This window comes from Ammospiza caudacuta, chromosome 2, assembly GCF_027887145.1.
Source record: "Ammospiza caudacuta isolate bAmmCau1 chromosome 2, bAmmCau1.pri, whole genome shotgun sequence".
NCBI classification, from domain to species: Eukaryota; Metazoa; Chordata; class Aves; order Passeriformes; family Passerellidae; genus Ammospiza; species Ammospiza caudacuta.
The window spans coordinates 92,592,466-92,615,423 of NC_080594.1; the positions used below are offsets into that span (position 1 = coordinate 92,592,466).

The window sequence follows — 22,958 nt, forward strand, 5'->3', positions numbered from 1 at the left end:
GTATTTATATCTAAAAATAACACATTCAATAAGTATCTCTTAAGGCAGCTTTGTCTTGTCTATGTATTGCGTCTTCAATAACTTTGAAGTACAAAAACTTAACTTTATATTTTGGAAAGTTTCCACAACAGTTTTTTTTCAACAAAATATGGTTTCTCAACTGCATACATGAAAAATCACAGTAGTAGTATATGTGGGTAGAAGTTCCCTGTATTCTTTATTTTCTGCCTAGTTTTGCATCTTTACATTCAGCTTCTGAATGTATACATATATCTTGATGTTCCAATCCAATATATACTGTGCTTATCAGACAGGTTTCTGGAGTCTTATCTTTGCCCTCAGTTTTCAGGTAGCTTTAATTAACTTCACTGGATAAAATGGCTGTGACTTTCTCTACAGTTCAATTTGTAAAAAGCTCCCAGGTTTTTATTTTTGTAGTTTTTCTTTATTTGAAAGAGATCTTTGTTATCTAAGTTTGCCTTTTTTTTCCTCCAAAGACAAAATTTGACTTTAAATAATATTTTGTAATGAATAGAACACACTGGATATTCTGAATTAATATGAAACATTTGTTTTCTTGCTTAGCCAATTATGTAAACTATAGGATAGGTCTTTGTATTTCAATATCCCAAATTTAATAACAAAAATGAGTTCCAAACTCACCCAAGTTCTGAATATGGTTGTTGCCCACAAAAGACAAATGTACACATACTTAGTTTAGCTTAGATGTATTATAAATAAAACCCAATAAAATAAAAACCTTATTTGTTTTAGCACTGTTTTTCCAGAGCTGCTAATCTTTCACTTTTCAATGTAGATTTCAGTTGTCTCTTAGTTTGTACTTCTTTTTACACTAAAATGTATACTTCTATTTGTAATACCACCTATACAATCTTTTAGAATTGTACATGATGGATTTCCTTATGTAAAAGATTATTTACATTTATAATGTTAAATATTTTCTTCTAGTTGCAGAGGGAGATTAGCTTTAAAAAAGATTGTCTGAACTATTAGATTTCCAGGCAGATTGAACACCTGTAAAATGTCTTTGTTCTCTGATATTTAGAAAGACAGTCAGTATTATGAAAGAGGTTTCTAACTGCAGTTAGATACAAGGGATTTTTTTTTAGGGATTGTATATTGCTTTCTTGTCTAATCTTGCCTTCCATTAGAAATCCAGTGGGGAGAAGATGGCCGACCATTTCACTTCCTCTTTTACACTGGCAAGCAGTCGTATTATTCATTAATGCATGTAAGTATGTTACTTGTAATAAATAATGTCAGCTCCCAGTCAAGTGCATGTTATTCTGGAGGTGCCACCCAGGATCTCCTGGGTTTAGTTATGCTTTCACAGAAGGCCATATTATCACATCTGAAGCTACATGCAATGTATATTTTTGTGTTACAATATTCATTATTATGAACTTTTTATGTCACATTTAAGAGAACACGCTACATAATAGTTCTTCCTTTAATTTTTGTTTCATTTTACAGTTTTGACTATGGACTGGTTTTGAATAGTCTGAACACTTTCCTGTAGGCTCGAACTGTAGTTGGTAGCAAAAGATCAGTAGTGGAGAGTGCACATACAACAAAAATGCCTAGTTCTAGCAAAGTTCATTGTAGAATAAAAAATAGTTCTTTTTTTTCCTCTGTGAAGGGCAAAGCTATAGGAAATGTTATTTGTGCTGACATTTAGTGTGAAGAAAATTTGCATTTAAACTGCTTAATTGATTTTTCTAAGATGGTTCCATTCATGCAAACTTAAGGCTTTTTCTGATTAATATGGTTCCAGGAGTAAAGGATCTGCATCTTTTACCTTTATGAAAAAAGCTGTATCTAATAGGGCACCGCTAGACCCTGAGCCTTGACATGGGTTGTGAAGAAACAGACTTTTCATATCTGTGACCCTCAGTAGCACAGGCATTATCTGCATCTTTAGAAGAATCTGTGTGAAGACATTAATGTTTCTTACGTGTACTTATACATGACAAAAGCATTAATAATGCAGAAATATTTAATTGGATATTCATATCAGATTTTGTTTCCTCATAAGATAGTTTTAAGAAGTTAGTTCTGTGGTTAGTCAGTTGTCAGAAAAACAAACTTTATGGTCACAAATTCAGTGCACAGCTATACTGAGTATAGTGTTTTTATTAGAATGATCTGATATTTATTTGAGTTCTGTGTACCCAAAGGACAAAATCCCCTCTTGTCAGGTACATTTATTTCTTTGGGAGAATAAAAAACGCCCCCACTTTTTTTTTTCTTTCTTTTTTTTTGTTGCTGACCTTGGGCAAATGAGCTTCTTGCCCTGGCAGAAATGAAATGAATGATAAATGTAGAGAGTGTCTTTGCTGAGTAATGGAGCTGCAGCATAGGCTTTCCACAGAGGTTTTCTCCTGCACAGCCCGAGGCAGCCCGAGGACCCCCGCTGTTCATTTAAATAGGTATGTCAAATCTGCCTCGAAACGCCGCTGGTTTGATCTGTGGTAATATTTGTGAAGGTTCCATATGGACTTGAGCCCCCTGCAGTGCTAAGAAATAATGTACAACGCTTCATGGTGCAGACGCAAATTTTCTCTGAAAAGGGATGCAATGCTGCGTTTTAGCTGTCGGAGAGGATGATGGAGCTGACGCGCTAGGCCTGTCAACTTGTTACACGGATGGGTTGCACACAGCAAGGCTGTGGAAAATCTGTGCCTTTTAACTTTTCTACTTAATCACGGTTGTAGCATTGCCTTTAGACTGTATGCTACATTAATTCTCTTCCTGCCTTCTGCCTTTCATCCCAAGTTTCACGGAAAAAAGTAAAGCATGCAGGTCTTGTAGAGGAGCCTTATCAAACAGCTGTCATCTGACAAGCCATTTGCATTTGTTTTGGCTGAAACAGAGCAACCCAAGGGCAAGATGTTTTGTTGCATTCCATCATAATGAAGAAATTACAAATTTTACAAGGAGCACAAGTTTATTTTTAGCTCTTCCAAGCAGTTAGCTTGCCTTGGAAATCTCTGAAAGTATAGTGCGCGTTTTGTTTCTAAGAGCGTGGCAACCACCTTCAAACAAATGGCCTCGACAAATGCATTTTTCATTAGTATAGGATACTTGAGTGTTCTTCAACTGTTTCTGAATATTTTCATTAAATAGGCTTCTTTAAATGTAAATCCATTAAGTTAGATTTAACAGGGTTTTTTCTAAGTTGGCCAAATGAAAGCCAAAATCTGCATGAAATTCCAACATTGTTTTAAGCACTTATTAAACTAATGTGTATTTAACAAAATGTGTTCCTTAGTCTCAAAGCTAATTAATTTGTCCAGAAAAGAGTTGCATATTAATACAGCCTAGTGTAGGTAATCAATCTGATTTGAAGATGTCTTTTAAATTGCTACATTAAATCTAATAAACAGGATAAACATATTATTTAGCTTAAACTTGTATGCTATTAATTACATATGCTCGTGTGGAACCTGAATTTTATTACCTGTTAGTTATATAATGGGCATAGCATTATTGTTTAGTTAGCACTTATAAAAAGTATTGTCCACTTATGAAAATAAACTATCTTTGTCTGTATTGTAATTGCCAATATACATGTTTGGCTTTCAATATTAAATGAACTATTATATTAGATATTTGTTACAGGCATTATTGTTGAAGATGTCTTTTGATGATATTGTTGTTCTCCTTGTTGAATAAAGTTTAGCTGTAGGGAAAAGGACCATTTATTTTTCTTCTGATGCACAAAGAACTGTTTATTGCATGAAACGCCATTTTGCAAATATTTGATAGTGCATTTGATCATCATTTCACTTAAAAGTTTTTTGGAATAATACCATTTTTGTAATGTGCAGAACAAGACAAAATGGTATCTTCATACCATTGTGCACAGAAGAATAGTAATTCCATATAATCATGCTTGTACATTTTTTGGAAATATCAGGGCTTATGGATTGAGGTAAATACTCTAAACAACTGAGCATTTTAACTCTCAAAAATATTCCAAAACTTAAAACCATTCAAAGTGTATGCTGAACTCAAAGCACAAGAAACAAAGTAAAGTGCAAACTGAGGTAAAATGTGGGCTCTGCAGCATATCTTAACTATAATGTTGACAGAATTTTTTTTCCCCATAAAAATCTCTTTTAGGGATTCATTTGCTGATTTCTTCCCTATTTTTTAATGCAGAGTAAAATAATTTTTAATTATTTTAAAGTTCCTTGTAGAGATCTGAAATTTGATCTCTCTATTAGAAATGAAAGTGTTTCAGTACATAGTCAATCTTGTAAAATCAGCTATTTTGATTGTGTAATAGCTGAGTTTACAAGACACACAGATGTGTACAGTCATGAATTGGACTATTGAATCCTCAAGTGATTAGTAAAATCTTCACCTGCCAGCTTTGAAAAAGCAAGTGTGTCTTCAGAAGCTTTCTTTAGCCATTGGGGAGTGAAGATTTGTCAGATAAATTATTGGGCATTACATGTGATTCCTGATTTTGCAAAGGCTCATCCACATACTTTACTTCACACGTGAGTGGTTCTTTCAGTCTGTTGGCTTTATCTCTATACAGAGATAAGATACATGCATCAATGTTTTTATTTTTTTTTTTTTTTTTAGTACTTCAGACCAAAATTTTATAAAGAGTTCTAAGTCCACTTTCATTGCCAGAAATATGTAGGAAATTATATTTAACATTTCTCTTATGCTTGGAATTACTTTAAAATGCTACTTTTCAATGTTGCTTGACTTCATCTCCTGAGTAAAGGGTTCTTTGTCTGAATAGACATGATTGCTGTAATTTAACCAGAACAGTTTAAAGATATAATTTTAATTCTTAAAAGTACACATTCTTAAAACTTAAACAGGCTGTGGAGTGTTGGTGTTCTTTGGGATTACCTAGGGAGGGTCTTCAGGAAAATTTTATTGTTGCTGCTGCTCTGAACCCTTTTGTCATTGTAACTGACAATTTCTGAGGCTAGAAAGTGGTAGATCGTAACCCATATCTTATTTTATTTGCCTGTGTTTATCAATCATTTCCAAATATGAAAAAATCCTTAAGTCTTCTGACTTGTGTCATGTTACCTGAAAATTCTTGAGTTGCTGTTTAGAAGCAATTCTGACTGTAGTATGTCTCTTAAGGTCACAGCTGGGATTTCTTCCAGGTGTCCTTTTTTAAGGAGCTGTGTTGAGCTCCTGTTCATGTATTTTTGCTGACCATACTAATAAATAAATATGTATGCCAGAATGCATTGGAGGAGGATGGGTGATTGTGAGGGGGCAGACAGGAGACTGCTTTTGCAGGTAGAGTGGTGACACTCTCTGCCTTTGAAGGCAAGAGGTAAGTCAAGAGTAGCGGTAAGGTGAAAAACCTCCATACACATTTATAAGACCTGATAAACCAGTATGTCAGAATTCTAAGCATCTGACACCAAAATATCATCTTTGTGCCTGGCTTGACTTCTTCCAGATGCAGACACTCACAGAGCTCACCAGATTCAATCTCTGACTGTTCCAGCTGAGCTCTCCCCAGCTTACTGAGGGACAGACACAGCCCTCCTTCCCCTTCTCTTCCTTCACTCTGTGGTCCCAAGCAGAAGCTTCCATACTCATTCTTTACCAGTACTTAACTACAGATACCTAAAAATTGCTTGGTGCAGGCACACCTCATGCTCTCTAACCCAAACTGTGTCAGCTTTAATGTATAGGCAATAATTTTTGAAGCCTAATGCTCAGCTCTGAATGAGGTTGTTAAGATTACTAGAGTGATGTTACATAAATCTTGCCCACAGTAGTAATACTCTATCCTGTTTCCTTCGAGGACTATGGTTATATTTGTGAGGTTTGGAAATACATGAAAATAGGCTTGCTGCTCTTTTATGTAATATTTCCTGTGTTTGAGGATAAATAAACTTTTTTTTAATTTGACATTTTTTCCTAGTTCCTATCTGATACAATTACCTCACGAAAGAGAAAAGATTTCTGAAAGGCTTACTGCTATAATAAATGAATTCTCATGCTGTCTCAGAAGTGAACAATTTTGTACTTCAAGATTTTTAACTGTGGAATTATTTTAAAAATATTTTGTTCTGTTGTGCCATTAAAAATGTCATCAGTGACCTGCATCAGAGACTTCAGTGAGTTGTCCCTATTTAAATGCTTTGAGTGCAGCTCAGATAACAATCTGTTCTTTGTTCATACATTTTTAGTACAAATATTTTTAGTGTATGTGCAGGTGTATTTTATATTAGTGAAAAAATCAGCTTGAACAGTAGGTGTTTATAACTAAGCAAGGGGCTTCTATTTTTTGGTTATTTTTAAGCTGTTGCAGATATTTCACTGCATCCTGTTATAAATCCCAGTTTTATGTCAAGAACTAATATTTTATTAGTTAATAGCTCACAGCACAGTGATATCTCATGTTTCTTTCTTTACTGGTTATTTTTAAGTAATACAAATAAAAATCCCCAAACTATTGTTGCTTTTCCCCATTAATTCTTACTCTTGTTTCTCTGTAGTATTTGCTAAAATTCATATTAGTACAGTATAGTAAAGTGACTATAAGCTTTCTATTTCACTCCTAAATGAAAGTAAATTATTTTGCATAGAAGTACTCAGTTGTAGTACAACTGTCCTGTTGTTTCAATATAATTTATAATTATTTCTTCAAATAATCCTATTTACCTTTGCATTTGGATCGTTGTTATAATTAAGAGTATTAGAGGTTATATTTAGAACAAGTAGTCTTTATAAGTTCTGAACTGAAAAAAAACCCCTAAAATCACTGTCAGGCCATTTTTTGAAAATAATAATATAGCTAAGAATTTTGAGAAAGTTATTTAAAAATACTGAAAATTCAGAGTAGGTCCATCTGCACAGTTGAAAGAACAGAAATGCTTACTGTGATAAATGTGCAACTTTTTATCCATGTAGACATGCCAGAGTAAGAAGTTGTGACTGATACAGACCACCAGTAAATCTGACACTTCTACATGTACAAAAATCCTAACTAAATGAAATTAAATACATCTTAAACCTTGTCAATATTTTGAGGAAGTCAAACCAAAATGTGAATACACTGATGAAATTATTGTGCAGTATGTTTTGGAGTTGCATTCATTATACAAATGTAGTTGTCTTTCTGTATACAGCTGAGATTTTTTTTTTACAAGCTTTTGTAAGAAGACAAAAATTGCAGAATTCAAAATCAGTCATTTTGAACTGCACGTGATTTTTTTTTCAGAGCTCTGCTTGTTTTCTGACCTCTGTATTTTAAGTGTTTGAAAAGTAAAACCATTTAAACATGTGTTTTAAGTAGCAAAATTTAAATATTAAATGAAAAAAATCTATTTAAATACTTCTTCCATATGCATTTAAGGAAACATATGAAAAATTTCTGAATGTTCAGAAACATCAAGACCAACTGACAGCTCAAGACCTTCCTCTTCAGAAGGAAAAAAGGTAAGCTTCCAATTGGAATGAATATTGGTAGTAGTTTTCTTAATGTGCTTTCATATTCTGTTTTGGCACTTCTGGTAGTTCCCCACGCTACCTGCCTTCTTTTCCTCAAACACATTTTCAGGCTTTTTCTCTATTCCTTGTGTAAGGAATAGAAGGTAATAGAAATTACCATATTTGTATGGTAATTTCATGTTGAAAAGTTTTACCAGATATGTGTGGAGCACTCACTTCTCATTGTTAGAGTAGAGAAATCCCATCTATTTCTCTTACTCTTTAAACTCTCTCTGTGCTTTTTTTTCTTTGCTTTGTAAAAGTTCTGAAGTGTGATTTGAAAATAAACAGAAAATATCCAGAATTCTATGTTTCTGTACAAAACATGTCTATTCATATATATGAATGTTTTAGATATATATAAAACATAAATTCTGTATGAATTTTTCTAATTATGTCTTTTATTAAAGCATTTTGAAAAAAGGAGGTAAACTTTTTATAAAAAAACATGGGCTTTTAAAGAACCAACTACATTGTTCCTGCTTTTAAAATCTCAAGATCTAAGGCTGAGCTCTTTAATAGTCTTTAATTACAGTTCTTGAGTATTTTAGCTTACCAATATTTATATTTAAGAGTCTCAAAATACTTAATTTCACTATTTTTCTTCTAATGGCTTTGAACAGAAATCATCAAAACCTAGTAATTTTGGAAAAGCTCATTTGGCTGGATTTCTTTAATTATTACCACTACTAGTGAATGAATTTAGTGTCTGTTTTTTTCTGTTTAACTTCCCTAGTATGCACAGCAAGCTCTTCATCTAGTTAGCCACTGGACAGAAGCTATGGGAAATCTACATTTGTTGGTTTCTAGGTGTATCCAACCAGGATATGCTTTTAGGTGCTGTTTGCTCCTCTTACACTGTAGTCTTGATTTTTTCTGAGATTTCTTGCAAGGATTTTAAATTAGAAAATTAAGTTAAGCAAGTGTTTAAAAGAAATGGCTGCAGCTAGGAAGTTTTGGTTTAGGCATTTACTGCTTTACTGTATAGTTATTTTTCCCAGTCCCAAGTTGTTTTTATCTTTGTTCTTGCTGTGTATTTTCTAGCCAGATTTATGCATTGCTCCAGGAGCACATGGTGTTGGTTTGTCACTTCTTCATTTCAGCCATTTGTTATTTATGTTAGGAAGAGAAAGGATTAATTTGCTGAGATTATTTCAATTTCTTAAATAACAGAAGTTCATGTTTCTTCATGATATAAATAGCATTCTGTGACCCACAAAATGTTTTATTATAGATTTGTGTTAGGTTCTGAGCAGACAAGAAAACAAATGAATTTAGTTTTTTGCTGCATGCTGCTGAAAAATAGCCTGACTCTTCACAGAGCTCAGCCAGTGGATTTACTGATGTGAAAAACTACCTAAAGCTAGTCAGAGATGAAAGGTTTTTTCCCTGTTAGGTTTGTAAACCTCAGAGTATTTAAAGAATTTTTGATACTTACTTCTCACACTGGATATGGTACTTCCTCTGAGATTAGTCTGGATAGGATAATTTATCTCCTAAGTATAGGTAGAGGGTTAGTGGGAAGGGCTGGTTTTTTTGTCTGAGAGGCATGGAGTTAGGGGTTTGGTTTAGGGTTTTTTTCCCAGAAAATAATCTATTGTGAATCCATTCTGTAATATTAACTGTAGGGTTAGGACCTGATCTGAACTACTTCAAGTTTATAGCTTTTCACGTGCAAGAAATTTTTTCCAGCTTTAGTGGAAGTAGCAAGTAACAGTATGTAAATGTAAGTATATACCTATATATACTAGGTCAGGATTGGAAGCGTTTTAAAATCATTGTTAAAATCTGCATTGTTTCTAAATAATCCTTTCTCACGTCCTGACTCAGAAAAGCATTAATATGCATGCTTGAGAAGTAGTACTCCTTAAAAACACCTTCAGAAGGAGTGTTTTACTGAATCACAGCTTCCTTCATGCTGCTGAAAACACTGTTTCTAAAAAACCCGAGGAGTTTAAGAAGCTAGTTACGTATTTGCTTTAAATTTACCTGGTAATGTTGGTATGTATTTTTATGGCTGTTTAGTTGGTCACTTCATATCATATATATTTCAAAGATCTACTTCAAGGTTTTTCTTTGCCTTAGCATCTCTCCTGTATGAGGCTGTTATCTTAGAAATTTCTGCTTTTGCTGCCATCAGTGCAGTCACTGTGCTGAGCAGCTCAAGATTACACAGTAGATAGAACACAGGGTGTCACTGCTACGTTAGTACTTTGACTATGCTTACTGCTAGTGCTGCTCTTTATATTGATCAGAAAAGTGAAGACCAGTGGCAAAAGAATTTGATTTTAACATTCTGCCTTTGATTTTGCTCTGTGCTGCTAGTATACCAAATTTTTCCTGGCAGCAGGCTTTTAAAAGTAAGTCGTAAGCTGGAGGGAAGATCACTTCCTATTACAGTATTACTCTAACTCAATCTCTGACTTCAATAATATGAATAATGCATAGCTGATACTCATAATGGTCAAGTGGTTAATTCAATACATGAAGTTACCACACCTTTCAAAAGGCAAATCTTTTAAAATTAACGTAGGCCTTCTCATGTTTACTATAGGAATGTGATCTGCATTCATTTGTAATGAAAAATGTATTTCTGAACAAAGATTGACTGTATGTGTGGTCTTTTGTGATGTAACTCTATTGCATGGTTAATTAAAAGAAGAATATATGTGATATTTTAAACAGAAACCTGGCTGGCAGCAGATGGCTGACTAAGATTGAATTGGAAGAAATGTTGTTAGAAAAAGTGTCAGATAATGATGTAAGTAATTAATCTTCCCAATCTTAAGGAGGCTTGTGTCTTAAAAATATGGACTCTGGGTGTGTTTTTTGGACACTGGAAAGGTATTATGCAGAAGGAGGTGCTTCTTCAAAAGAGTTTTCTGTCTTCTGATGAAGTCTGTGTATGTTCACAGCACTGTCACATTCATGTTGTTTTGAAGTGACTTGAAGTGATAAAAAATGTGTAGACATTTTTTATCTAGCACAATACAGAACTCTTAAGAACTTTCCATTGTTATTACCATAATTTAGTTTTTCTCCTGGCAGCATTGTGAGACCTAGAGCACTTGTTCCTTGTTATCTAATTATGTGGTCAGGAATGGGTTATAAGAATTTATTATAGAAATAGTCATTTATTGTTGTTACAGATGAAAAATAGGGCTAGAACTGCTGTTACTAACTGTAGAGAAGGGGTAAATATTCAACACAGGGAAATGCAATGGATTTGTACAATAGCTAACCTGCACAGAGTTGTTTAATGTTAAGGATGACATGGTAATGATAGAAAAATCACAGAGGGCTTACTAGAAATAAGGAGCCCTTTTTCTTAGTGATTGACTACAAAATCAAATAACAGAAACAAGACAAAAAGCTGTATAGATCTGTGGTTTGATACAGATATCTCCTGTTACATTTTCCTTGGTATGAATATGGTGGGAGGGAGGAGTTTTGCAGTTTCCTCAGTGTCTGCAAACTGTATCACTCTGTAGGTTTGGAGTCATCCTTTCCATCTATGTCTGGGTATAAGACTATTCATCCTAATAGTCATACACTTTTTTCTCACTCAGAGCTTTTCCCTACAGTCCCTGAAGAGCATTAGATCTTGTCACAGCAGGTTCCGTCTATGTGGCCAGCTTTTGGAAGCTTAAATATGACAGTACCAGGGAATGTAACTCTATTTGTCTGAACATTCCAAGTGTTTTCTCACCTAGAAGCAGTGTTCCTCAGTCTTGTCTGTCCTGTGAACAACAGCTTTGCAAAAATAGCATAACAGCAGCAAACATGCCCTTTGCTCAGTTGTCATCTGGAGCAGTGGCATGTGATGGCTTCCTTGTTTGTGGGGGATATAAAAAGGTTTCCAGCAGATTATGGTCCATAAGCATCAGTTAGAAATAGTTGTTGCAAATTCTCAATCCTGATAATACTCAGGAGACTTTCTCTACCTTACTTGCAGTAGAAGCCATTAAGACTTCAGTATTTTCAGTAGCTCCTACATTTGGAATGGCTATTTTTCCTCTCCAAGTGCCAGGTCTAATTGTACAACCAAACAGTTTGGTGTTCTTCACTGCTTGGTTTTAGTACACTCTGTACATGAGTACATTTTACATCTGTGAAAGTACATTGCAATAAACTTACAAAAACCCTAACCAGCCAAAAACCTGCACTAAACCTTTCTCTGTACTGGCCTCTCCCATGTAAGGCTACAAAGTCTGAGTCTATAGTAAAATATATTGTTTAAATAAATTTGAAATGTCTCAGTATAAGCTGCCAGTCTTTCCTGCTCAAATTCTTACCTTTTGCCACTGCAAGAAAAATTTCAGTGGTGTTTACATTATTAAACAAACTCAGAGCTATTGATTTTTTTTTTCCTTTTGCACTCTCCAAATGAGAACTGTTTGAAGTTTTCTACTTTTATAGTATCTATAATTTCTACATGTTTTTATTTCCATATTTCTGCTCTTCAAAGGCTTTACCACAAATCGGTGTCATATTGTTAGGTAAAAGTAGTTTTCAGGGACTATTGTTAAGTTACAAGAAAAGTAGTAATTTTTGCTAGAGAAGACTCTGGTAAAGGAGAAAAGAGCAAGTACTTGTAATAACTGCTTGTAAGTGAAAAAAACTTCAAAAATCAGGTTACGATATCTATATGAAAAATCCTTTTTTGATGGTACGATACCTTTGTATCTGGTGACAGCTGTCTGGAGCTCCTGCCTGTAACACTTGGTAACAGGACATCCCAGCTTTTGGTACAAATGGGTTAACACACTGATGTGTACTCTTTAATCACATGTTGGAGAACTTTGGAGGGAGGTATAAGGGGGAAGGAGAACCACACAGTTGCGAAGGATAATTTATTTCAAGAGGTTGCCCTTTAAGTCAAGTATCTCTTGAATTTTTAAATACCTTGATTGTTCAGTTTTAAAGGAAATCATAAACATTAAAGTAACTCAGCTTGAACAGCCAAAGATAGGCATTTTTTTGTATATGTTATGAAATATAATCATTTGTGAGATTCAGTTCAGTGAAATAAAATTATTTCCAAATCAGGGAATATGCTGACTTACCAAAAAACAAGTAAAAATCTTTTCCTGTTTTAATAAGACAATAATAAAATAATGAAGACATCCCTCCAATGTTTTTTCTTTCTTTGTTTTAAGTGAGATGAACTTCATTCTAATACAGTAATCCTTTATTGAAAAGGGGTTGGTTATGCTTTGGAGTATAGTTTAGCTGTTTTCTGAAGAAAGAACTAGATGTCTTTAGTCACACAGAAAATGATGCAACTGCTTGCTGTTCTTAAATCAGCATGTAGGTGCAAAAATGTCATCTTGTCAGAAATCATCAATAAAAGTGAAGTAGGAAAGATCCATTAAATAAAAATAGAAAGTTTTCGCAAATGCAATTACACTTGCATACTTTAATGAAGTCTTGTTGTCTTATAGTATTCAAGATTTATTCAACTCTTACAAAAATTGGCGACATTGTCATGTGCTGACATCGAGGAGAAGTACATACAGAAGTTTTCCAAAGAAGTTCCTGTGCAGTTGCAGAAAGTGGTTATTGAGCCCTTGCAGCATGATGAGCGAGGAGTGGCCTTCAGCACTGGGGAAGGTAGTCATTTCTTGTTGATTTGTAACGATGCAGACTTTAATCCTCTTCACACTGCTTTCTTTATATAATGTACAGCACTGCTGAAAGTGTCACTACTTCATTTTATATGCTCATATATATGTATACTACATGTATAGCTGTTAGTAATGTTATGGAACACCAAGTTAAGACATGGACTGGTCAGAAAGTACAAATTTTTGGCCCAGACTCCTATCATCTATATGTATTTTTATACAGTGATAGCTTTGTAGAGAGGACCCCATTGGGTTACAGGGTGTAGGATACAAAAGGACTTTGATATTTGGGCAGAGCTGACTGCTGAACATAAAGAGCAGAGGACTGCACAAACAAATAGTTCCATGGATGTAACAGTGTTGTTGCTTAGTATAAAAATAGCATGATTAGACTAGTGAGTAACCTTTATAATGATTTTTGTAGGCAGTCCAGCAAGGAGAAACTTTGAAGATGCAAAGAATAAATTGCAAGGCATTTGGATATTTACAAAGACCTAGGAAAATGTGAAGAGGAAATTTCTAAATATGGGACAGAGATGGACAGTGGGATATTGATCATTCATACTGAGATGGACGGGGTGTTAGACAAAAGCCATGAAGATCTCTGTATCTTCTAAACACAGGCTGTTATGTTTTCATTGGAGAGACAGCTGGAAAGCAATATAGAATATAGGATATGAGTGATTGCAGGGAAAAAATGTGACAACAACATGTATAGAAAAGGCTGATGATTTTCTGGACAAAGCATGTGTACACACACTTTATGCTGTACATTTAAGAGGAGTCTTAGAGATTATGGGTATTATGCAGCAGGCAGCAGATGATAATAAGAACAAAGGTCACAGAGAATTTGAGGGGCAGAATGGCTAGAGAGCTGCTTTACCTGGGTTGTTCTCAAGATTACATGACAGCAAAGATGTGAGAGCAGCAAACTGTGATTTAATTTGCACTGGTTTTCAGTAGTATCTTCAGAACAGTAGTTAATGAAGTTTGATGAGCATGCAACCCGTGTGATTTAAGAAAAGCCACCAGGTTTAATAAGTTCAAAACCAGTCTTGTTTGTGCCCCATCACCCCCAAAATGAAGAAGAATGTCTTATTTGTTTCATAATTCCTTTATCAAAATGATTGCTTCCTTTGTGCTGAAGGAGGTTGGTTTCACAACACACACTTCTCCCCTGCTTAACAGACATTGATTAAAATATATTGAAAGATAGTTGTCCTTTGTTTGCATTTTTTTTTTTCTTACCTCAGCCTGTAAAACCAAACAGCTGGCACTGTATGAATGTGATGAGATTTGTTTAATTACTTGGGCACTTGAAGTTCTGGAGAATATTGAAGCCTCATAAAAGATTTTGTTTAATTCCTTTAAGGTAAAAGAAAAACTGCCAGAGCTACTGCAGTAGTTTATGACAATGGGACTGGAAAAATTACAGTGAATGGAATAGACATTTTACATTACTTCCCAGTGCTGCAGGACAGGTGAGAGCACTATGAAATGCTATATTTTACTGTAATTAAATTATTCCAGCAGAAGTAATGCCATACAGTTACACATTGATGCTATGTTGAGTCTATGTTCTTGTCTCTGTATAACTGTGTGTTTCATAAAAATGTGTCTTGCATTTCCTCCTAATTTTCAGGAGTTTACTGATAGACAAACCTTGCTCTGTGCTCCTTGCCTCACCTTTTCTGAAGAGATGCAAAAAGCAAGAGGACGGAGTGTTCTGATAGTTCAAATTTTAGTCCCCTTAGAAAGGCTTGAAATTTATTTTAAAAACTAATAATAAGCATTATCATTTCTAAGTGTTTCACAAGAGATTTTCAAATTGCATGCATGTGTAATTACTCTGGTATACAGTAACATAGTGGAAGCAAACAAGGTGAGGTTTTTCATATGAAGCTTCAGATTTTGGAGGATGTGCACAGTCTGATATAGAGAAGACTTCTCATTAGGCTGACATAAAGTTTCTATTCCTAATGTGATTTTTACTTTTATTTCATATTATGGTTTTTAAGCTCAAGAATAAAGGGAGAGGTTGCTGAGTTTAAATATCCAGAGCTGATAGATCTTGGCTTCCTTAGAGAAGCAGTGGAATAAAAGTTAGTTGTAAAACTGATCTTAAAGTACATACCATTGGCAGTTGGAATATGCTCCTAGCTGCTAATTTCCTATTGATTTGAATGAGATATAAATGTCTTTCTGGATCTCTGCCCAAAAGTTATCTATGTTTTTTAATATACAATGATAAGAAATGTGCATAGGAAAGAACTTTATGCACATGAATTTTTAAAATTTTCTTCGTTTTTTTTTTTTTTTTTTTTCCCTTAGGGAACAGTTATTGTTCCCTTTCCAGTTTCTTGGCAGAATTGGAAAACATGATATGGTTTGCACAGTCTCTGGTGGAGGAAGATCTGCACAGGCTGGAGCAATACGTTTAGCCTCTGCAAAAGCCTTGAGGAGTTTTGTGACAGAAAAGGAGGTGGAATTCATGAGGCAAGGTAGGAATTGAAATTATTTCAATGTTTCTTAATGTGTTTCTGGTAATTAACAGAATTAATACAAGGATCATTAAGGATCAGATTTGAGTAAATAATCCCAGTGAAACCTTGTGTATTGTATGAAAGGGATGTGCATTGATTTATAGACTGTTTTCACTTTTTTCCTAGCATTATTTCTGTACGTATTGGATGACTTCTCAAGCATTTTTCCATCTGTTCATGACCTCTTTTAGGTCTGTTAACCAGCTTATATTGCCTCAACACAGAATCACAAAACATTAATTGTATTCACTACTAAATAAATTTGGATCAGACATTAGTGAGCTGTAAGATACCGAGATTGTGGTTTGTTTTGCTTTGCTGGTTGCATCTTTTTCATGTTTTAAAATGTTTTCTTCTCCAACATAAATGCCAGAGGGTTGACTTTGAAGAGAGAGTAATGAGCAACATAGTGCATGCAACTAGCCAAACTGAGGGAGCTTCTTTCCTCTCTTGCAGTATTTAGTGTGTACAAGTTACCTAGGATAAGATAGGATTTATTTAGATAACTGCAGGATTTGATGCTTCTTGGTGATGAGATGTCTGTGCTATTTCAGCAAATGCAGTTATTAACTGTGAGCTTTTAACTATGCTCTTTCTGGACTAGTAGCAAGAATACCTGCTTGTATTAGTGGCAGAACATCTGTGATTTTTTCACTCTATTGCCAGCCATGAAACAAAAGCTGTATTCATGCTTTGCAACAGGTTTCTTTGACTGTACCCTTTCAACGCTGGCAAGTATAACTTGCTAGGAAAACCCTTGTAAATAAACATTGAGTTTGGTATCTTTACTGAGATCAGGTAATTGTGAACATGTTTGGGACATTGCCAAGTATACTTCTAAGTATATTTATATATATAAATATATTTGTACTCACAAATAAATGTACCACATAACAGTGGTCTTCAGAACAGGGAATGGATCAGTTGATCCATTGGGATTCAGTAAGAATGTGCTGTATATAATTCATAAGTGAATAAATACATATATTTGGGAGTACATGCTCAAAAATGCTGCTAGGACTGCATGATCAAAAAAGTTTGAAGACCACTGCTTTAAGGGCTTAAGCAATATGGGTAGATAAGAAACAATGAGTGGTTATTTTAGTTGTCTGTAAAGGAAAATATGAATGAAGTTCAGTTACTGAAGAGAAGTTAGAGGATCTGATGACACATCTTTGAGTGTTTTGTGGTTCTGAACCTTTAGCCCTCTGGATGATACAAATTATGTTAGTGAAAGTCAGAGTTATTTGCTCACACAGAGCATACCTGTAATATTAACTGGTAGCAGTAAATAAATGGGTGCTTTTCTGTGTTTTGTAGCTGGATTACTAACAGTTGACCCACGTGTGAAGGAACGAAAAAAGCCTGGTCAAGAGGGACCCAGACGGAAATTCACCTGGAAAAAGCGATAAGTCTTGAGTATTTAAAGAGTGACAAAGTGCTACCACAATTTCAAAACATACTGATTTATGATTTAAAAGTGTATGAATATATTTAGTAATAAAGACTTTTTTCCCCTTTATAATTATTATGTCTTCTGTTTAAAGAGCAACAAACAACTCTAAATTTATTTTAAATTGTGGAAAATCATGGTGCAATTTGGTGGAGTGCTAAATCTAAAATAGTCACCTAGTGCCAACTTTGCATCTTGACTCCAATGAAGTCAATAACAATTTATGAAACTGTTGGTGGATTATAACTTCTAAAAATCAGTTTATTTGTTTAATGATTCTGAAATTAGGCTGCTCCTAGCCAGGTATTCGGACATCTTCAATGTGCCTCCCTTTGTGCTCGCAGGTATCTGAGGATAAACAGCAGCTTCCTGCCTAAATTGTGGTGGAGTTGAGAAGCCAGTGAGAATAGTACTGACAATTGAGGGGATGTTGAGAGAGGAACTGTTACAGAGGATAACCTTTGCCTGTGGAATCAGTTGTCTCCAGGATGCTTCCCCAGGTTAAGTAGGGAGTGATTCAGAACAAGTACCTAAATTTAGGTTCTGTGAATCATCCTCTGGAGGAGTCAGTTTTTCTGTTCTTCTCCCAAATGCAGAAAGAGCTGGAGGGATTAAGCTGAAGTTGTCTTTTGGAACACTCTTCTCCACCCCTTAAATCTCAAGGGGCCTGCTCAAGGAGGCGTGTTCTGAATATGGCTAACGCACAAAGATAGCATTGGACTCTTTGCCAAATACAGTCATAACTTTTCTGGTTTAAAATCAGAAGCAGGAGGTGATGACAGTGCTGCCCACCTCCTGTCTATAATTGTAGCCTTCCAAAATAGATTAGTGGTTACAGTGCTCACCCAAAAGCTTAAGATTTTGGTTTATTGCCAACTTCCTTCCTGGGATAGAGGTCAAATACTTTCAAGGAAGAGCATATCCTTCATCTGTCCTGTAGGAAGTGGACCACAGCAAAAAAGAAGATAAAGTTTATCTCACCAGGAAAAGTAGAAAAACACAACTCAGTAGTTTTAACACAGGGCACTTTCCAGCTTTCTTTTAATTTAGAACACTTCGGTACTTGGAATTCGTTCTCCCAGCCAAATTTTTTTAAGTGTTAGAGTACCTGCTCTGCTTCTTACTTGCTGTAGGTCATACCAAAAGCTACACCTTAGAGGTCACAAAAGGTGCCAGCAGGTCACTGCAGTTGATAAGCAACTATAAGTGATGTGTACAGTCATTATTTCCCAAGCATCATTCAGGGGAGCAACAAAGAAATAGACCTCACCAGCTGAGCAAAATGGAGGAGGTCAGAAACTGGGTATGTATTCTTGACTGACATATTTGTGATTCCTCTTCCCAAAGCCTATTCTTCTTTTTAACTTTTGCTCTATGAGAATACTCTGTAAACTTGGACAAGATTCCTCATTGCTAAGGTAGTACATCTTTATCAGAATACATGAGGCTAAAATTACCTGAAAGGATGTGGTAGTAAGTTGGGTGTTGGCCTCTTTTTCAAAGTAGCAAGTGATAGAATGAGATGAAACTGCCTAAAGTTGTGCCAAGGGAGGTTTAGATTGGATATTAGGACAACTTTCATCACCTAAAGGATTGTCTAGCGCTGGATCAGACTGTCCAGGGAAGTGGTGGAGTTTCCATCTCTGGAGGTATTTATAAGACGTGGGGATGTGGCACTTGGGGACATGGCTTAGTGGTGGGCTTGGCTCTGCTGAGTAAGTGGTCAGGCTCTGAATTTAGAGGACTCTTCCAATGCAGAAGATTCTGTGACTGGTTAAATTGAATTCAACAGCTGAGGCAATTCACCTCTCCCTTTGAAAAACAAATGGGGATTTTACATGAAAGATTCTACACTAAGGCAAATACAGAAAGGCTTAACTAGCACTTCTTTACATTTAAATCTGAATTGCTTGTGTGTAACAAAATAACTCTATGTCATGTATCAGTAGAAGTTGTGATTTTTAATAAAAACATTCATCCATGCTGGCACAGGTACCTAAGGATACTTTTGCTGTGCTCACATGATGAAATGAACATAACCATAATCACATGGTATTGAAGGTGCTAGCTGAACAAAATAATGAAAAAGATTAAATAGTAGAATTTGTATCATTTTCACAAATGAGAATTGGTCAGTTTGGCCACATTACTTGCCTCATTACTAGGCAAGAAGCTACAAGTGCAACAGCTTATCAGTGCTTAAAACATGCAAAGCCTTTTATTATCATGTTTTAAAGGAATTATTAGTGTTTTACCTCTCAGAAAAGTATAGCCGTGGCCTTTGATGTTTTAACTGAGCAAAGAAAATGAGATAAAGTTTCAGAATTTACCACTACTTTTTAGGAAAGTCGCTAGGAATACTAGTTAGTGCTATGCAGCCAGGTCACTTGATTAATAGCTACCAGCTCAGGCTTTCAACTAAATCTGAAAGTGAGCCAAAAAGCATTTTTAAAAGAGGAAAACAAACAACACAGAATTGTATAGTTTTTTCATTTGTAGGAAGTTCCTCTCAATCATCAGCAAAATATGTCAACATTTAGGAGTTAGGAAGTTAAATTGTTGTATTAAGAAAAATTACTATTATCTGTAGTGTTAAAGCTGATGAAAAGGTGAAACTAGCATTTTTTCACTCGTATTTGCAGATATTAGATAAACAAGTATCATGTGGGAGAACCAAATTTATCAGGGTCGTTAGTTGTTGCTTATGACAGCAGCACAGCAGTAGAATCAATTCATCAATTTGAATAATCTGTTTTAATTTCCTGCTCCTCTTACTCCATTGCATTTCCAAAGTTAGTGAGAGGAGCAGCCCTGAACACCTGGCTTCTGTGTTCAAGCCAGGCTTCTTAGGTCTCAGTTTTGAACACTTGCAATGTGGACCAATCCACCTCACGAGCAAGATTCCATAATTTACTGTCCTGTGACAGATGATTATACCCCGAACATTAAAATATTTTCTGAATGTGGGCAAAAAGAAATAAGCCCTCCATGCTTTTTGGGCAATGTTGATTCATCCAGGATATTTTTGTTTTTCGTTCCTCTCCACCAAATTGATGGTTTTGCTGTAAGATGCCCAAATTTTCAGTAAGGCAAGTGGAAGTTGTCTGTGTGCTCGTCCCGCTCGCTGGCTCTGCGGGCGGAGCTGGGCTGTGCCCGGTGCGGGCAGTGCTGCCGCGCCGCCACGAGGTGGCGCAGTGCGCAACAGAATGCGGAGCGCGAGTGGGATGAGGAGGCTTGGGGAGGAAAGGAGCAATCTTCCTCATGAGCGCTGCTTCCATAGCCACAGGTTAATATGAGGATAAGTGTATTGGCTTTCAAAAGGGTGTAGGCGAATTGTCTTTCCAGGACTTCTTTTTCTCATGACAAGAGAAAAGGTTTTAGTGAGAAATAATAAGTGCCAGTTAATATTAGTTTTCAGCAATCTAATTTCAATGTGTAAGTAATACCTTCAGATTATTAGTACGTTGTGCTAAGAAATGCCAGCTACTCTTTGAAGCCTGGAAATGGTACTGTAGCGTTGTGCCTGTCATCAAAAATCATGGAATAGTTCTGGTTGAAGGGACCTTCAAAGATTGGCTTTCCACTTGGCTCAAAGCCCCATCCAACCTAGCCTTGAATACTTCCAGGGATGGGCAGCCATGGCTTTTTGGAGCAACCTGTTCTAGTATCTCACCACCCTCATTGTAAAGAGTTTCTGCCTTATGTCCAACCTAAACTTACCCTTAGAAATCTCATACCAAATGTATACATAACATAATAAAGATAATTATTTAAATAAAATGCCAGAAACCAGGCTAAAGAGAGGGAGATTTGTTGTTGAAACTGTGCTTTATCTGTACAGTTTCATAAAATTCTTGTAAATATTTGAATTCATTTTCTGAGTATTCTCTGATATTTTATATGGATAAAATTTCATGGGCTGGAGTTGAAAGCATTTTTTTTATGCTGTGCTAGCACACAGTGGGTATAAATTGTGGTGTCTTACTAAGTGTCCAGACAAACAAGTAAACATAAATCACTGCCCGTGTACCTGCCCACATAAACAGTGTGGGAGCAGAACAAAGCAAGCAAACAAATGGGCAGTAATGGGTTTAGATTTCATGGTGCTTAGTATCTGCCCTCAGCCACTGTGTCAGAAATCACCTTCACTGTTAGTTCTCAGTATTAAATACCCAAATGTGGAAGTCTGGTGGGCAGTTCCGGTCCACCTGCCATTTCTTTCCTAGTTACCAGCCCCATCAGCTGCGAGGGATACTCTGCTGCTCTGCTGGGGACTTGCTCAGTTTGAGGGAAGGAAGAAAACCTTGAGTGCTCCACTCCCAGCACAGTGTATTTCAACACACTGAATCTTTGAGGTATTAAAGGTGTGTCCTGACTATTTCTTAATCATTTTAATAAATGTCACCTTCAGATGCTGATGATACTGACATAATAATAATGTATGTAGAGTAGTGTGTGCTTGTCACATGTCCTGAGCAGACTAATACATCACAGAAGCAACTTCAGACTGAGAGATAATTAGCAGGAGGTACAAGATGGTTGAATCTTTCTAAAAGTGCTGATTTGCCTCTGAGGTCAACAAAAGCAAACTCTCCTTGGTTCTAGAACCGGTCCTGACCCTTTCCTGGTAATACTTTACCTTAGTAACTGTTGTAACTGACATAATGCTAAGAAAAAATTGATTACACTAATTTTTATTACAAAAAAATTACAACATATCTTGGTGCAGTTCTTATTCCAAGTCCTAGAGTAGCCCTACAGCATTTGGATTGGTGGCACCACTAAAACTTGGGCCATATGTACCTAATTCCTTGAGTGCTAGATTGCATATGGGCAGTGGCAGCTGTAATGCTTTTGTACTGGTGGAGATATCAACAATATATTTTTGTTGTTTTAAACTTGTATTCATATAACATCGACTGAGGTTTTAGGGGAAAATGTTTTACAAAGCAAGAATGAGTATAGATTATCCATTGTCAACAATAAAATGGTGGGAATATTGTTACAGACTGTAACAGAGAAAGAAGTGGTCATTGCTTTGTAAAGGATCTTGTGTCTCTGTCTTACGAAATTCTTCACCCTTGGTCTGAGCACGGCATGCCCATTGCTGCAGGTGTGAGATGAGCCAGCAAAATCCTCAGAGTGCTCTTGGGCAGGAGCAGCAATGCCCCAGAAGGCCGTGACATGAATACTGACAGGGCTGTGTGAGACAAAAGATCTGCTTCCTTCAACTTCATTGCAAAAGGAGAATACAAGCACATGGTTGCACAATATCCTCCTTGCTCAGCTCACAAATAAAACCATAGGGCAGCTGGGCTGTCAGGATCTTACACCTTTCTGCTACGTGTCACCTGTCATGCTCAACCTGAGCTGGACACTCTCATCTCAGTCATAAACTTTGGGCAGAGCTGAGGGAAGGCCCAGGCAGCTGCTGCAGGGTGTGTCGCAGTTCAGGCACGCTGCTGGTGGGTTTGGGTTTGGGTGCTGGTGTGTTGGTGTCTGGGTTTGCTGTGAGAGGGAAGGGAAGCTCAGAAAGATCTCTGAGGAGAGGCTGAGGCTGGAGTGTCCTGGTGGGGAGGGACCCCAGCAATGCTGAAGCAAGGGCTGCCCCTGCTCATGTAATAGAGATCTAGGAGCTGTTATTGCCCACAGATTACATCACCTGCAAGGTAGTGAGGAATTTTCTTTTCTCCTCACTTAGCTGCAGTTAAATTCTTAGGAATTAAAAAGCATGTTCTTTAGTGAGACCTTGATGTGCATGCTGGCATCTCTTGGATGTTTTTGAGCCAAGGCTACAGGGGTACCTCCTGCATCTTTCATCTGAGA

At 36.1% G+C, this 22,958-nt stretch overlaps 1 protein-coding gene across 1 annotated transcript in view; it reads left to right on the plus strand.

Annotated features, from left to right (window-relative positions):
• MRPS9 (mitochondrial ribosomal protein S9) overlaps positions 1 to 17,204 on the plus strand; it is a 33,699-nt gene extending 16,495 nt beyond the window's left edge. The window contains exons 5-11 of the mRNA XM_058799983.1: positions 1,173 to 1,252; positions 7,376 to 7,458; positions 10,195 to 10,270; positions 12,954 to 13,122; positions 14,509 to 14,617; positions 15,468 to 15,637; positions 17,000 to 17,204. Coding sequence (XP_058655966.1) covers positions 1,173 to 1,252; positions 7,376 to 7,458; positions 10,195 to 10,270; positions 12,954 to 13,122; positions 14,509 to 14,617; positions 15,468 to 15,637; positions 17,000 to 17,091 — 779 coding nt within the window. The 3' untranslated portion in view covers positions 17,092 to 17,204. The remainder of the gene's footprint in view (positions 1 to 1,172; positions 1,253 to 7,375; positions 7,459 to 10,194; positions 10,271 to 12,953; positions 13,123 to 14,508; positions 14,618 to 15,467; positions 15,638 to 16,999) is intronic.
• The last annotated feature ends 5,754 nt before the right edge of the window (positions 17,205 to 22,958 follow it).